The sequence below is a fragment of the Venturia canescens genome, chromosome 9, assembly GCF_019457755.1.
Source record: "Venturia canescens isolate UGA chromosome 9, ASM1945775v1, whole genome shotgun sequence".
NCBI classification, from domain to species: Eukaryota; Metazoa; Arthropoda; class Insecta; order Hymenoptera; family Ichneumonidae; genus Venturia; species Venturia canescens.
Genome location: NC_057429.1, coordinates 11,594,362 through 11,610,951, shown reverse-complemented (window position 1 = coordinate 11,610,951; position 16,590 = coordinate 11,594,362). Strand labels below are relative to the sequence as shown.

The 16,590-nt window shown below is 38.3% G+C and overlaps 3 protein-coding genes across 8 annotated transcripts in view; 2 read left to right on the top strand and 1 right to left on the bottom strand.

Annotated features, from left to right (window-relative positions):
* The first annotated feature begins 522 nt into the window (after positions 1-522).
* Hr83 (Hormone receptor 83) lies at positions 523-7,475 on the top strand. Its single transcript, XM_043429650.1, has 6 exons — positions 523-589; positions 2,651-2,791; positions 2,868-2,963; positions 5,794-6,072; positions 6,174-6,485; positions 7,243-7,475. The coding sequence occupies exons 1-6, from the start codon at positions 586-588 to the stop codon at positions 7,473-7,475; spliced, it is 1,065 nt and encodes a 354-aa protein (XP_043285585.1). The 5' UTR covers positions 523-585.
* Positions 7,476-8,915: 1,440 nt separating this feature from the next.
* On the top strand, positions 8,916-14,650 carry LOC122416584 (uncharacterized). The gene is made up of 14 exons (XM_043429649.1): positions 8,916-8,940; positions 9,817-10,005; positions 10,181-10,426; positions 10,510-10,707; positions 10,873-11,100; positions 11,285-11,485; positions 12,340-12,588; positions 12,671-12,853; positions 12,943-13,090; positions 13,176-13,381; positions 13,526-13,729; positions 13,824-13,970; positions 14,125-14,409; positions 14,526-14,650. The coding sequence occupies exons 1-14, from the start codon at positions 8,916-8,918 to the stop codon at positions 14,576-14,578; spliced, it is 2,562 nt and encodes an 853-aa protein (XP_043285584.1). The 3' UTR covers positions 14,579-14,650.
* The window catches only part of LOC122415665 (rho GTPase-activating protein conundrum-like), a 39,795-nt gene continuing 37,839 nt past the window's right edge, over positions 14,635-16,590 (bottom strand). For all 6 annotated transcript variants that reach the window (XM_043428010.1, XM_043428008.1, XM_043428006.1 and 3 more), the window contains exon 9: positions 14,635-16,504. In XM_043428010.1, the coding sequence (XP_043283945.1) occupies positions 16,128-16,504 (377 nt within the window). In that variant the 3' untranslated portion in view covers positions 14,635-16,127. The remainder of the gene's footprint in view (positions 16,505-16,590) is intronic.

Here is a 16,590-nt window from a genome sequence, read left to right as displayed (position 1 = left end):
TTACTCACAGTAATTTTTCAAATTGAATTATCTCCGTGTAATGAAAATATTTTCCTGAGTTTCGATATCGTTGGATTGATGAAAACACTGGCTTTTCACTTTTCTGTTTTTGACGTTCTCTTTGCTCATTTTTTATAGGCTGTTATTGCTGTTGGCCCGTGTTACTCCGATGTTTGTACGACCGGAAGGAAAGCACGTGGCCACGTCGCACGTAACTTTTGCGTTGTCCCACCGCGAACAAATATTTCCCTATCGAGCTCCGACGTCGAGGAAAAGAAACGTTCCAACGAATCCTGTGACTGCCCCTCCAATCCTCACAATAAAAATCGAGCCCGCGGATGATTATACGGCTGAAGCAACCCTTCGCGCTCGAGATATCGAGAGGTGTCAACCTGCACAGAGCCTCCCACGACGGGGCCGGAACTCTCTCCCTTCGAGACTTTTATCGCGGAAATTTGACCTCACTCGAACTACGATCGTCGGACAGTCGGGTGCTCTCTTTTCTCTCCTCAAGTCCATAAATTCTCGTGAAAATCTTGCGGCAGTCGAAACTCAAATTGTGAAAGTGGCGCGGAAGCAATAATAATGGGTGAGTTGAAAAACGTCCAAGCAGCTCTAATCGTTACAGTTTCGATGAAATTTTACAGATTCGCGAATTAATCCGTTCACTGAAAGCGTTTTTTCATTTTGGCATAAAGTAAAGATGCATTTTAAGGGTGTATAAGCACTAGGCTCCATTTCAGATGGCGCTCTAATTTATTTGTATGCTATAGTCCAAGCTTAAAACTTGGCTTAAAAATACCTGTGAAATTTCAAGCTCTCTTAACGACTGTTTAATCGAAATATTTTTAGTCAAAAAAACACAATTTTTTACGTCTCATATATAGCCACAATGACTTCAAATCCTTTCATAAAATAAGAGTCATCACGAAATCTCGAAGTGCGAGTTATTTTTGAAGCTGCCATTATAGATACTTTGATTGGTTGTCGATGTTGTGCTCGGAGTTCGTTCATGTGCGTATTTCAGATCGTAGAAAAAAGGAGGAAACAATTGCAACACATTCGATCGCGATCGTGTCAGATAAATTTATTTAGCGACATAAGAGTGAAGTGATGGAGTAATTTAGTAAGAGTGATCTTACGCAATTTCTATTCGACCGTAGGTACCGTGATTTTTGCAATGAACTATTCGAAACAATTGTTCTGAGTAATATTTTTATTTAAAAAGTGTTAAAACAATTAAAGAGAAGCGCGCGCGGTGACCCTGGTAACTTAAAATTTGATGTGTTTTTATATCAGATGTTAATCATAAAAAACGTCTATTATATGCATTGAACCCTGAGAATTTTAACGGTTTGTTAAAAGAAGGGGTCAACGGACATCTGAATTAGAAATATATAAAGTTAAAGACGACAAATGCTCACGGAAGCTATGACGCTGAAGTTTCCAACGTTGGAGTCCAACGAAATGATCTAAAAAAACTCTCAAATAATTCCAGTAAATCTCCAATCTTGTTCCCTGCCAAATTTCCAATTTGTAATTTTTCAAGCCACATCAATAATTCGTGAAATAAAAAAATAATGAATTATAAATCTTTTTTTCGTTCATTTCGTTCAACTCCAACGTTGCAAACTTCAGCGTCGTACGGAAGCTCAGGATTTCGTAACCCCGTGAAGTTGTGGCAACGTCGCACAATCTATAAATGTAAACATTTTTACAATGCTCTATGGAACTTTTTTGAAGTTAAAGCTCTGACCTCAGCTGTCAATTGACTACGTCCGATGTTGTCAGGTGTAAACTTTTCATACTGCACTACCGAGTCGTGTTAATAACTCTGCGTAAAATCCTTTTCGTAATTAAGGAGGGTGGCTACCGACGATACAATGTTGCCATGCTAAACCATGTTAAATACATTAAAAATTTCAAAATGATAAGAATTTAATAAAATTTGGTGAACATATTCTTTAGGGCCAAATTTGACAATACAAATTTTTTAAGATTTTTCTTCTGTACAGTTATCGAGTAATTGATCACTAAAGTTCAAGTGTATAAGCATAGCGTTTCCATATATATAGGTATACATTCCGGGCATAAGAAATCTGCTTTAATCCGTAATTACTCGATAACTAAGCAGAAGAAAATTTTGAAAAAAATTGTGACTTCGCACTTGATGTTGAAGAACATTATCACCAAATTTGATAAATTTCTTATCAATTTGACGAACGTAGCCACCCTCCTTAAATGAATTTAAATATTGTTTAGCATTAAAAAATCATTCCAAGATTTCTTAATAACATTGTGCTATATGTGATTGCCCGTGGTAATTTATTTGAAAAAATATCGTCGAAGACTGTCCATTGACCAGTACGAGCCGCTTTTACATCCTTATCGACAATTTTTGAGGCGACTAAAAAAGCTGAATCTTGATTTTGAAGAAAAAGAATACAGAATTTCGAGGCTTTCACCCAAGAATAATAAACCTCGTCAAATGTTTGCTGAGCTTGAGTGTGAATTGTTTCGAAACGTTCGAAAAGTGCTTGCTCCTCGAATTTCTAGAGAATCTTCGATAACTTTTCATTCGAGCTGCTTGAGTGTTGGGGTGAGCCGTTAAAATATATTTATCGAATAATAAATGATCGCCTCCGAACAGGAAGAACGTTGCCAACGCCCGTAGCGTGCAAAGTGTGCGGTGACCGTTCGTACGGAAAGCACTACGGCGTTTATTGTTGCGACGGTTGTTCTTGCTTTTTCAAGAGATCGGTCCGGCGCGGGGTGCTCTACACGTGCATAGGTAACTCCGAAAAATCTTCAACCTACAGAAATATATACGAAAGGAATGAGAATTAATATTTTTCATTAAAATAAAGCCGGGACGGGTACGTGCTCTGTGGACAAGGCTCGAAGGAATTGGTGTCCTCATTGCCGTCTGAAAAAATGTTTCGCGGTTCGGATGAACACCGCGGGTGAGTAAAGCGATCGAGAGTCATTCCGTTCTTTTGGATCCACCAAAACGATTTTTCTCCATTCGAACCCCTTTGACGAACAAATTTTTTTCAACCGTCGCAAACACTAAAGACCGCCGACGACCAAATCAAAGCAATTAAACAAACAAATGATATCGCACTTTTGTAAGAGCCCCGAGTGTAGCAACGAGATGCAAACATCGCCGCGTGCGGCCACGCGCCTACACACACAATCCTTCCCCGCCGGACTTGTCAACTGATTTAATGGACAGCCGCCCTTGCGCGCCTCCAACACCACCACGACCGACACCTCGTCCGCTCGAGAAAGCTGTCAGAGTCGAACTGATTGCACGATCAAACAAATGCTCAGCAATCTCATAGAAAAAAACCACTCTTTTCATACTTATTCAAAATCTCAACTTTTTGTAACTGTTATACAATATTTTTCGAAATTTCTCTCGAATGATTTCTACGGGTTCCTGTACACTGGGGTGCTTCGAAAAAAATTTCTTTTTTTTCTCGCTCTTACCAGATTTTAGTATTCGATGAAAAAAAAATCGTGTCGAAAAATGAACGCTCCAACTAATTTCTTAGAGATGGCTAATCTCACTCGAATTTCCCATTAAGGTAAGAGTCGCGCGACTCTATGGTCAAATGACTATTTATTAATCGTCGAAATAAAATAGGTTCTAAAAAAGGTTTTCTATATTGAATTTGAATGAATTGAATGAATGAATGAATGAATGAATTGAATGAATAATGAATAATGAATGAAAAAAAAATAGTGAAAACTTAGGGCAATTTAAACTGTATTCGTATAAATTTATACAAGATCATATTTAATAATTTATTATTTAAAATATCTTATGATTGCTTATTTGACTCGATTTTTCAGTATATATCGGTTCTCTTCTCACCTGACAGTCGAAAGATATCCTAGCCTCCAAACTCGCCGGCTATCACGAAAAGTATACATATATTTATACATTCTTAACGTTGCCAAGTATATCGAGCCACTTCATGGCAGTCGATCTCCTGCCATTTTCTCAGTTTTCATCGAGATTATTTTTAAAATTCTCTTCGAATGGGTCCTATATTTTTATGGTCACATTGGAATCTTTATAATATAATCTATGAGGAGCAATTTTAACATAAACTATATATCTAATATAATAAGGAAATGAATTCTGCAATCATAGTGTTGGCGGGATGGGTTTCTCATAAGATGCCGTGTTGTATTTCTAACTTTGATCGTAAATTTCTTGACATAATCTTCGGTAACCTATTGAATCCTTTAGCCATATGAAAGTTTATTACGTAAAAATTATATAATTTAAAAATCACGAGTTCGTCTAATATCGATTGTCGCGCGACTCCTACCTTAAATAAACATGGGGAAATTTCGCTTTTCGGCGCAAAAGTGAAAATACTCGTAAGTTACTCGATATTTTTTCGATTTACGCATAGTTCCTCGAATAAGCCCATTCTTTCAGCTTTCGAAAACCACATGACATAACATGATTTTCTTTTACACTAAAAAATTACGCATTTCAAGGGTATGGATCGGTCGACTAACCTCACGTGGAATTTCGAAATGAAAATTCTTTGAGACAGTTTGACCGATTGAAAAAAGGCTCTGTCAGCCTACGCAGACCGATGGCAAAAATCGACTGACAGAGCCTTTTTTTAACCGGTCGAACTGTGTCAAAGAATTTCGATTTCAAAATTTGCAGCTGTCTCTCCCGCACTCACATTTTTGTATTCTTTGATTTAATAAAGAATAAAATGTATATGGAAACGTGTTCAGTTCGCAAGAATCATTATAGATTTATATAAGTTTGGGTGCATATCTTCTCCATAGGAAATGAAAAAAAAAAACGTCGAAAAGCATAATAATTAAATTGAGTAGAAAAAACAAAGAAAAACGCATAATTCGGTAGCTGTAAAAAAAAATGTACTTTTCAGATGGCCATAATGCTTGTTATATAGTTGATAATTATGTTCTATCGTAGGATTTTGGAAAGCTTAAAGAATGAGCTTCAAGAAACTATGCGTAAATCACAAAAATATTGACCTCTAAGAAATTAGTTAGAGAGCTCATTTTTTCAGTCGATTTTTGTCCCTGGAATACTCAATTCTGGAGGGGTTAGAGCGAAAAAAAAGTCAATTTTTTTTAAGCACATACACACAATAAATCGCGACGATGAGAACAATCGCTGCAAAGAGGAGCTTTCTAATTTATTTTCTCTCCATTATAATCGAGTTCGAAAGTGGCGTTTTTTCATGGAATTTCTCTTTGCATTGGAGTCATTTTTCCACTCTATTCAGACGAATTCCCTAACAATTAAAACCGTGGCTTTTTGTAACGTGAAATTGTTTTTGTACGCGCAGTGTTTTATGGGAAATAAAAAGACAATGATCTGTAAATACTCGAGCGTGAAGAGCATCGTGGAACAGGAGAAAGTGACGTTTAATGGCAGTTGTTTGGTCAACGTCACCCTGCGGATTTCTATCGCGCAAAAGGTACCGTGACCATTCGGTATCGATCAACGATCGCGATAACGAATAACGTCCGTTGAGTTGTGAGAAAAGGATCGACAATTGTTGATCTTTATCACGATTCGTGTGGGTCAACATTGTTAAATAAAATCTAAAATTAGAAAAAATCGATTGAGCTCCGGTGGAGTTGACTCGAGTCTCGTCCCTCTCAATGTCGCACTCGCACGTTTATTTTGTGTCTCTATTATTTATCCTTCACGAAATCTGAAATGGATTACGAAAATGAACGAAAACTCTTTCCGCGTAATGAAGTTCCAATAAACTAATGCAGCAGTGCAAGAGGAGCGTGGTCCACGAAACTTGAAAAGCTCCATGAGAGCGACAGCGTCTCCGTCTTCGAACATACCCTGGTACCGATCGAGCCACGAAACCTCTGGAAGTGCTTTCGAGAAATTTGACACTGCCAAAATGGAGATGAAATCAGCACCGAAAATGCAGTCTAGCAATGCAAATGGGTGGCCCAAATCTTGCCAGGAAGTTGGTGCTTCTTCGGGTGGAATTAACGCTTCGTTTTTTCCAAGTTCTTTCGTGCCGAGAATAGTCTCACCAGGTATTATACCAGTAAATGACACTCGAGTATTTTGACACGTGCACGATCGTTGTTTGTGCTGGAAAAGATTCTTAATCGATTGATTGCTGCTCGAATGTCAGGTGAGGTAATCCAGTACGAGGTATCAGCCCAGATATTTTTATCGGCGATTCGAGGAGCTCGAAGAAACCTCGATTTTTCGAGTCTCGAAGTAACCGAACAGAACTCCATTCTTCGACTTGGTTGGACTGCGATTTTCATCCTTCGAGCTTCGACCTGGCCAGTCGATCTCGTCGATCTGCAAATGAGAAATTCCTCCGTCAGCGATAGAAACATTTTCAAATATCTCGCTACTGCTCGTGCCATTGTTTCGAGGCTTCGACCGAACGAGATAGAAATTACTGCTGTTGAAACATTCGCACTTTGTCGACCGGGTAATTAAAATAACAGGATATTTTATAGCGTGCAAGAAAAAATATAAAAATTCATGTTTATGATAGATTTTGTAAAAATGGAATGTTCATTTTATAACTCAATTTTAAAAATTATCTTTTTTCATCTGTTTTTCAAATTTCTAAAACTCTGCAACCGCCATATTTGATTCGAATGTGACGTCACTCCGATAGTAAACAATCTAGATTTTTATCTCGCGTTCTGCGTTTCTTTAAAACTTTACAATTGATTATCACGTTTTTGGATATTTAAAAATAAAAAAAAAAATATTTTTCATTATTCGCATCATGGAAGAAGGCTTTGTGAGAGCAGAAAAATGGAGCGACGTCACAAATCGAAGCAGTCTGGCGGCTAGCATTTCCGCGCGAACATTCAAAACCGTAAATAAAAAATAGATTTTTGTAAAATAAAAATAAAAATTCTACTGGTTCATTACGATGTCAGGATAAATGAAAAACACTTTTCAAAAAAAGGTGTAATACCCTATTTCTGAATGGAAACACACCGAGTGTTTCCAATCAACTTAATCGACTTCACATTTGTCACAATACGTTAAATTTCAAAAATTGATCAATTCGTTTACAAAATAGGCAAAATAACAGTTGAAAATTGAGTAAAAGTATCAAAATTCATATGCGAATACGAATTTAATGAATAAAAAGCTATTTTCTCATCGCATCATTCGAAATTCTTATCGCAACAGATTTTCATGAATTTGTGGATTTTTTAACCGTGCAGAATTGACCGAAACGATAAGCGGACTCCGATTGATGACAATAGCGAGGGACAACGCTGTCGAGAGGCTCGTGCGACATCTTCGTGACGAGGGTGACCAGGGCCATCGCCTCGCTCAAATAATGTTCATTTTACCAGTCCTAACGACTTGTTGTCCTCGGGAGTTGTCGAACGCACTTTTCGCCCCGATAATAGGGGACGCAGCCCTCGACCGTGTGATTGCATCAATACTATAAACGATTCGAATGTTTAATTGAAGAAAAATAATAAAAGCGGATCCATGTGACGTCCTGCGTTGTTTTTCGTCGTGGAAAAATCTGTGAATGAATAAATAAAAACGGAGATTATTGAAAATAAAAAATTTCTGTGCTTTCGGTTTTCCGGTGGACTCCGCGTCATTGAACAATTCATCGTGCAAATTAGAACGCTCGTAATCGCGGTGACTCAACTGATGGAAGGAACAGAAAGCTTGACGGTCGCCTTCTGAGTGTGCAAAAATTGTGTACGTTTTTCTAAACTCGCTGACCGGATTTGATCGATTTAAGGGGCATGAACAAATGAGACGATATCGAGTAATGAATCACGATATTAGTAAATTACATGGCGATTTGAATGGCCGCGAGACCGAGAATTCGTAAACGCTTAAACGATGGAGAGAAAAAAAATAATAAATTTGCGATAACGTCGTCGCGGGGCTGAGTTTTTCGAAGCTGCGCAGAATTGGCGTTCTTTCGTGCGGACTACGCGGAAGGAAATTCTTCCTGCCGGGCAGTCAGTAATAGGAAAGTCGAGTGTAGAGAATAAAAGTTGCTCGCATGCTTTGACGAGAATGTGCGCTCATTTCATTCGATTAATACGGAATCGATCGTCGGTGACCGCAATCCTGATCCTGTTTTTCCTGATAACGAGTTTCCTAACGTGCCGCGTGGGTGAGCTTATTTTTAAGATGTTAAATTTTCGCTCGTATAATAACGCGTTAAAGATTAATTGAGCCGCGATTGTCACACTCGACGAGCAAATCGAGACACGCGCGGATTCGAAGTCTCGAGCAAACCGCTACTTCATGCCACGTCGCCTATCTAATCGTCGTTAATTAATTAAGATTTCAATATTGTACGTTCAGAGAAGTGCGATAATGAGATTTTTTAGCGATTTAAAAAACTGCTAATCGAGGAATAATTTCACTGATAAATCTGCTCTGAAATCATTAAATGACTTTTATGTTTTTTCGTAATTGAGAAAGGTGTTAATGTTTCTTAAATTATTTGCAATTATTTATACACCGGTAAAGAAGTTGAGATAAAACCGAAGAAATCTTGAACCAAGTTTTCTTGGCATAAATCAATTGCGACAGCTCCTTTCGAAGCAGAGTTTTCTCGTTCATTTTCAGAGCTCTTTAAGGTAGATCATGCCCGTAGGATCGTATCTTATGGGTGTCTAAATTGGGTCGATTTTTACTCCTTAATTAAAGATACAATCACTCTAAATTAATGTCAGAGTTATTAATTCAAAATTGAGTGAATAAATTTAGTCAACTTATTTTTTGACTAATAAAATTACAAGCCATTCGTTGAACGGGGATTCATCACTGACTTAACCCAAAATTTCATTCGCCCCTGGCGAAAATACTGTAGTTTTTCATCTCAAAAATCGCTTTAGAGAGCGCAATGACAAGAATGGGCCAAGCCAAAATGGGCAAATGTGAGATTACGAGTGCTCGTTTTACCAATTTCATTCAATCTTTAACGAAATATATCTTTATTACTATTAAGACAATCGTCTCGAATTTTTACCCAGATCTTCGTTATATAATGACGCTGAAGTTTGGAACGTTGGAGTCCAACGAAATGATCTAAAAAAACGCTCCAATAATTCCAGTAATTCTTCAATTCTGTTACCCGCCTAATTTGCCTTTCTTAGTTTTTCGTCTACACCAATGATTCGTGAAATAAAAAATTGGCGAATTACAAATGTTTTTTTCGTTCATTTCGTTCGACTCCAACGTTGCGAAACTTCAGCGTTGTCGTTATATACTTCAATGTTATTGTGTACTCTTTCATAAACTTGGCAAGAAGCGTTCATTCATTATATGGAAAGATAAACGATTTTTTACCCACAGTCCCTGTACCTCTGTGTATTTTTCTTCATATTTAAACACGTTTATTTAAATAACGAATAAAACGAATCCTTGAAAATTTGATATGCGCGTCGGTCGACTACTCTTTGAAACTCTGTGTAAATTTCAAGACTTTCTTAATAAAATCGTTTCGTGCATGAGCTACCTTAAACAACGATAGTTTATTTGTCCTCAAATCATGTCGCTGCTTTCAGGAAACCTAATTCGCTCGTATGTACAGACACAAACTAGGAGCTTTAGACCTTACTCTGGTTATTTTCAGGTGGAATCTCTTGGCACAAAGAATCGCTTGCCAAGCCCATGTGTGAGTAGTTCAGACTCCCATGCGACGAGTCGCCCGAATTCTTAAATTGTATCGACCGCAAAGCACTTTTTTTTGTCATCTTTGAATATGAATTTCTGTAAATTCGTAGCGAATAAATATTTGTCAAAATACACAGGCAACGGCGAACGAAAACCCGTCGTTGAATTTTGGCCCCTTAATGGGCTACAATACATGTTTATTTCTCAACGAGTCACATGGGACGAAGCTCGGATGTTGTGCCTCAACTATAACGCTAAATTGGCCATTTTGGACAACGCCGAAAAGGCTTTGAGCATTTCGCAATCGATTGCAAACTCCAACATAGGTCTGCTCTTTATTTTTTTTTCCGTCATTTCCAGTCTCTTTAGTTTTGTCGAAATTTTTTTCTCAATTTTCCTCGAAATACTTTGTTGACCATTTTTTCGTTTTCATCGAGCTTTTTTTCTATAAAACGAGCCACAATCTTTTCTTACTCGAAGAAACATAAAACTGCTTTATAGAAATGGGAGACTCGTGGATTGGCGGACGGAGGATGAATTTTTCCTGGACGTGGGTAGACGTAGGGGTTGGGCCAGGAGTAAAATCCGAAATCCCGATGGAACCGAACGTCGAGAATTTTCCGCCCTGGACACGAGAGCCCACGAGACCGACGAAAGAGTGTTTAGCCATCGATAGGCGGAGCCACGATCTCCCAAACTTCATTGATCTCGACTGCCGACTCCAGAGGCCAATAATCTGCGAAAAAAGTGAAGTTTAAAACGACAAATGAATATGCTTACTGACATAAAGGCGGAAAAGCTTTTGGAAAAATGATTTTTTTTCGGTTCAGGATTAGAAGATTTGTGCAAAGCTCCGGTCCCCTCAAAGTGGATCCAAATCAGCCGGAGCACTTTCACTCTCTATCATGGAAGAGTCACGTGGCACGAGGCTGCGACCTTCTGTCGAGATCAAGGAAACCGTTTGGCGATACTCAAAACCGCGAGTGTCATTAATATTTTAACCAACGGAATGACGAAAACGCGACCAGGTGAAAAGCCAAAAAAATTCACAATTTCACCCCTGAAATCCCTCGTAGAAAGTCACATTGTTCTCGAACAAAAAGTCAAAATCCTTGAAAATACAAGTTTCCTGGTTCCCATCAACGTCACCGAAAGTCTTCGCAGATCCTGCTTGACTGACTTTATTTTTCAAGACTTTGAGACCGTATGGATAGGAGCTTATTTCTCCTATGGCCAGTGGACCTGGATGTCGACTGGCTCCCTGTTGAATCCTCTGTCTGACGAAAGCGGTTATCCACCGTGGCGTTCGGGTCGTCCTGAAAAGAACGAAGGTTGCCTCTTGCTGGATCGTCATTTGGATGACAGTACGCATTTCATTGAGACGAATTGCGATAAAAAACGCGATTTCGTCTGCGAAGAGTGTACGTGTGTTAAATTTTAATGCGAGCTTTACTTTTCTTCATTTTCCCACGCACATTTTGTCAGTTAACTCATTCTCAAAGACGAATCGAACTGAAAAAGAAAAAAGGAGGTGGAAAATTGTTGTCGGTTTTAATTTTATCAAAGTTTAGACTGTGATAAATGCTATACGAACCGGGTGAACAGATCCAGAGGGCGAGGACGAAGACTGGCTCAACGAGCCAGCCAAGTTTGCTCATGGCAACAGCACCTACATTATTTATCCACTCGACAAGACCTGGTCGGAGAGTCGTTCGTTTTGCAACGATCGAGGAAGCGTTCTAGCACACGTGGGAAGCATCGACACGCTTAAAGTTATTATCGAAGCCATGGGGGATCATCCACGAGGTATGTTCATTTGATCGTGTAAGCGAACGTGCGTTACTTGTGATTCAAAAAAAGCAACCGAACTTTTTTACTCTTTTCACGATCAAAGAAACTATTAAAATTTATTCTCGCAATTAATAAAATTGTGCGTAACTTATTGGTAGAGATTGACAAATTTTTAATACAACGATAGCAGTGAAAATACTTTCGTAGTAAAATCATCGAGCAAAATGTAACAACAGCCATTTTCTATTAATATGCGTATGCATATTCGTATTTTAAACCAGCTGGCTCATGGAGTTGTCAAACCTTCCACCGTTCGTGTCTTAAGACATCACTGATATCTAAAAATATATTTTTTTATTCTTGTTTTTGACTCTTCAAAGTTGGGAGGATCTTATTCATTAAATCCAAATCATCGCACAGGAAGTCTGCCTGCGATAGGAGTGTCTATAATCCTTATAAAAATGTGATTTTTGTTACTTGTTTTCTCGACAACTAGACGGTAGATTCTATAATAATTTCAGGGATAGAGGCACGGTGTATATTTATAACATATTTCCAAATTTCAATTCGTGAGATTTGACAAGAATGAGAGAAACAAAATTTTCAATATTTTGTTTTGTACTCAATTTTTCATGCCCAATGAATATTTTTCAACAGTTATTTTTCATTTATCCGAATAAGAATGAGAATTTTTTTCATAGATCGTTAAATATTAAATCTTTCAGAAATTGTGCACGATATTTTATTAGTCCTTCGATTACTTGTTTCATGCATTTACAAATATTCGTACAATTCACCGTGTAAGAAAGCAATTTTGGCTCGATTGATCGAAGCATTCACGATAAAGTGTGTTTTTTTGATCACGTCAGAAATTCATCACGTGTGGTTGGGGGGTGAATTTCGATCGAAAGAGGACGAATGGTACTGGATCGGAGACAACAGTAAAATACCAAAAGTTAAGGACCCAGAAGGATTTCCGCCATGGGCTCAAATCGATACCGGTCTTGATCACGATCCAGCGAGCTCATCTTGTCTGAATTTGGATCGCACGGACCACGTGAAGCCGCATTTCTACGGCCTCGATTGCCTCAGTAAACAATCATTTGTGTGCAAAATAAGTGAGTATCGAAAAAATAAAAATAATTTTGAGAAAATGTCAAATCATGGAACACCCTGTTTAATTTTCATCCAAAATTGCAGCTTGCGATGTTCCACCGACAGTGAAAAACGGAACTTGGAATTGTCACGAAGTAGATGACGGGCGCGAATGTTCTTTGACTTGTGACGCGAATCTCCTCCTGATGGGAGTGAGAAACGTCACTTGCACGTCGTTCGGTGGGTGGGTCACGGGTTTCCATTGGCTAGAATTTCCCCAGTGCATGGGTGAGTAACTTCGACTTCAGAAGCCATTGATTCCCCGACAAGCTTTCCTCGCTAATGAGACCTTGCTTTGGTTCCCTCCGATCTTTCAGAACCGAAAGAATACACTCTACGAATGATTCGATCTCTGAGCTACGACATGCAAAAAAGCGCTGGTTATTATCTGATGATCGACCACATGAATCCGGAGATGGGTTCCTTGTCACTGGAATTCGCTGAACGGCTCATAAAAGCTTTCCCGCAAGTTTTTTTCGCAGTATTGGCTCGGGATGTGCCTCAATAAAAGTAAAACCGATAAGCATTAACATGATTATCATCCTTGCAGAGTATCGCACAATTTGCGTATGGGAATGACATCTTACGCGACGATTCCTCCGACCCACGTGCCGTTCAATCAATCCGACAATTGCCAAATACTCGAGGTCATCAATGATGCGAAGAAAAAATCTCGTAGCCTCTGGAACGAAGAGGAAACGAAGAATTACTTTAACAGCGACGTTTCTCTGTTCAGTGGACGTAGAATTTTAATAAGTGAGTCGTTGATCATTTTTTTTTTTTTTGTATTATTGTAATATTTAATTGAACAGGTGATGAGAAATTAGAGAAAAAAAACAGTAATTCATGACAAATTAGTGATGATCTATCAAAAATATACATTTACCATTGCTTTTTCAGTTGCCATGCTCGATTCACAGCGAGCTGCAGCTTACGCTGATTCGATCGATCAATTCAAATCCGCGGGTCACCACGTAACAATAATTGGTCTCGAGGAAGATTGGAAAACACTTTTGCCTCTCGTGACCGTAGGTTTCGACCGCAGGAGCAATCTCTTCCTCTTCGACAGTTCGGAGCTGGAAAGAATCATCTCCGAACTTGACCGTAAACAACCATCACCGTCCTCTAGAAAACTCAATTTTCATTCGATTATTTAAAAAAGAAAACATTTGATCCAAAATGTCAATATGATTTTCAGGATTAGACAAAAAACCGTGGAAATGCAAGATTATGAGTGACTCAACGACCTCGACGCCACCTACTGTACCGACAGTTTTGGAACCGATTGATTTTCTCAATAAAAATTCAAAAATCCCAGTTGGAGTTCAAAGCCTCTTTAACGAAGGTACATTTTGGAATGAAAATGTTGCCACATTTTTTTAAAACGTGCTACAAATAAATGAACAAAAATTTGTGAATATATTTGTAATGCTTCCAATGCTACTGAAACGATTCGATCGGTGAATCCTTGAACTTTGCTTCGAACATAATTTTCCAAGGCACTACCAAAACAAGTCCGTCCCGGGAAGGAAAACCAGTGACTATGAAAGATGCAACATCAACGAATTCGGAGGAACAACCGGAAAGCCCTGGACAAAGTATGAAAAGCCCGAGTGAGATTTCAAAGGGAACGAAAAACTTGGAAGTCGTTCCTCAAATTTACGCGGAACAAGAAGTGATGAAAGGGCCTGAAGAAAATCAAGAAACCGAGCAAACCGGAAGAGATTCAAATTCGTCCAAAGAAAATGGGGAAGAAAAAATAGAGAATTCCGCTTCCTCGACGAGTGAGTAAATTCTTGCAGTGAATCTGAATTATCTGAATTGCTTCATGCGTGGGAGCTTGATGACAACAATAAATTCATTCAATTGAGAAAATTCTCTGAAATTAATACGATTCCAGACGAACCGACCGACCATCAACAAGATGAACCTGAAAAGATTGATGCAAAATAAATCGTCGCTCGTCCCCAACGCTGCCCGAGGATTCAAGCATTAAGTTTCCTCTTGGGTTTATTTTTTTCTTTGGCACTTTATTAACGTAACATAACAAATTACGAAACGGTATGTACAAATCCTTAGTGTATAATATGGCGTTATCGGGCTGTAAAAATGACACATTAAAAGGTGAGAATAATAATGCCTACGCGAAAGTATTTCGTTGTTGAAACGCCTGTCCACAGTTATCTTTTTTTCCATCGAATGTGTATTCTCAGTGAGAAATTGCAATGATTTTTTAACACTCTTACGTCCTCGAGTTTCCTGCAAATGTGGATTTATTCGTTGCAGCCTGAATATTTAAGTTTTTTCAACAAGTACATTTTCCACGTGACTTCCTATTATCAAAAACCGAATTGGGAACTCTCGAAATTGTCGACTGTTCTTATCCTTTAGCGTAGTTTATGAATTTAAAAAATCCTGTGGACTTCTGACTAAATTTTCCGGAGCGTGGAAACACGAGCTTTGAAAATAATAATTTGCAAATATTTTGAGTTGCTACTACAAAAACGAAGTTTCAATCATTTTTCGAGCGTCTCGAGTCACGTGGATTTCAATGAACAGTATTTTTAGTGAAATAAATTTTGAAAAGTTGGCTATATTGATAAATAATGGACAGGAAGTAGTTTTTTTTATTTTTTATTTATAATGTAGATTAATGCGGTGCTCTCAACGCGAGTAGTACCAACGAATGCCACTTGTTTTGCAATCTGATTATCAGACGCTTCTGTTTTAATCAAAGGTAAGTAGAATTTGTTTGATAAGAGTGATCTTAATCGTCACGGGAACAGTGAATTTATTCGTTCATGCTCGTGCCGTATTTGTTTCGAATAAAAACTGGAGCAACAATAAATATAAATTTTTTGTTCATTTAAATTTTGTGACCTGAATATCGAGGGCCTGAGGATTCTTGATTTCGGAATCGAAGCACCCTTTGAAATTGAAACAATGCAAAATCATATTGCACATGATCGTTAAATCTAAAATACTAACGAAAGAAAGCAAATTGAGGCAAAATATGAATTATTTAAAAATACAAAGTTAGTCACTGTCTCGGTGTGAATGGAGATAAATTAAATCTGCTGTTTTCAACAGCTGTCGTTAAAAAACGAAAAAATAATGAGGAATTATTGATTTTCAGACAAATTTCCATTCGGAAAGTTCGACTAAACGAAAGCTGCGACTACAATAGCGGAAAATGTTTTCAGCATCGATTATAAATAGACGTGAAAAAAAAATGCCAGTAGAAATGAAGACACGATCTCTTACGGATCATTTTCCCTGAGGGAAAATCTCCGAAACAGCTTCACACGTTGGACGGTTAAAAGACCGTATTTGAAGGACTAATTTCTACAAGAAAATAGTTCGATAAAGTGAGGCAGTAAGGCACCAAAGGTATTACGGAGAATTTTCGATTCTGCACTGTTTTGTTTTCGTTTTCTTTTCTTCTTCTTTACAATATTTTTTTGTTTGTCTTTCGATTTTCACGAAGATGAACATTCTAGAATCAATAATACTTTTTCTTGTACTTGCGAAAACGCTCCTCCTCCGATTGACGACGCAATTGAGCGATCAAGTCGCTCGATACGTCCCAAAGCTTGTCAACGTTGTTGAGCAACGCCTCGGTCACCTGACAACAAACTGCTGCCATGTTTACCTGAGCACTGAGGTCCGTACGGTCGCGCGGGTAAATGTAACGAGGCGGGAAAAACGAAGGCGCCACGATCATAGCTACGTTATGTATCGACATTTTGTTCGTGCTCTGATTCTCAATTACAACCTTGAGAAAATTCAACAACGCACGCAGCGTGCAACGATGCTCGACCGGCAATAACAGCACCAACAAATTCAACGAGTACGCGAGATCGTTTGGATTCTTCACGCCTGTTGAAAGGAAAACATGGTATTAGCATAAAGAAATACAGACTGACGAAAAAAAACTTTGAAAAAAATATAATTATAAATTATAA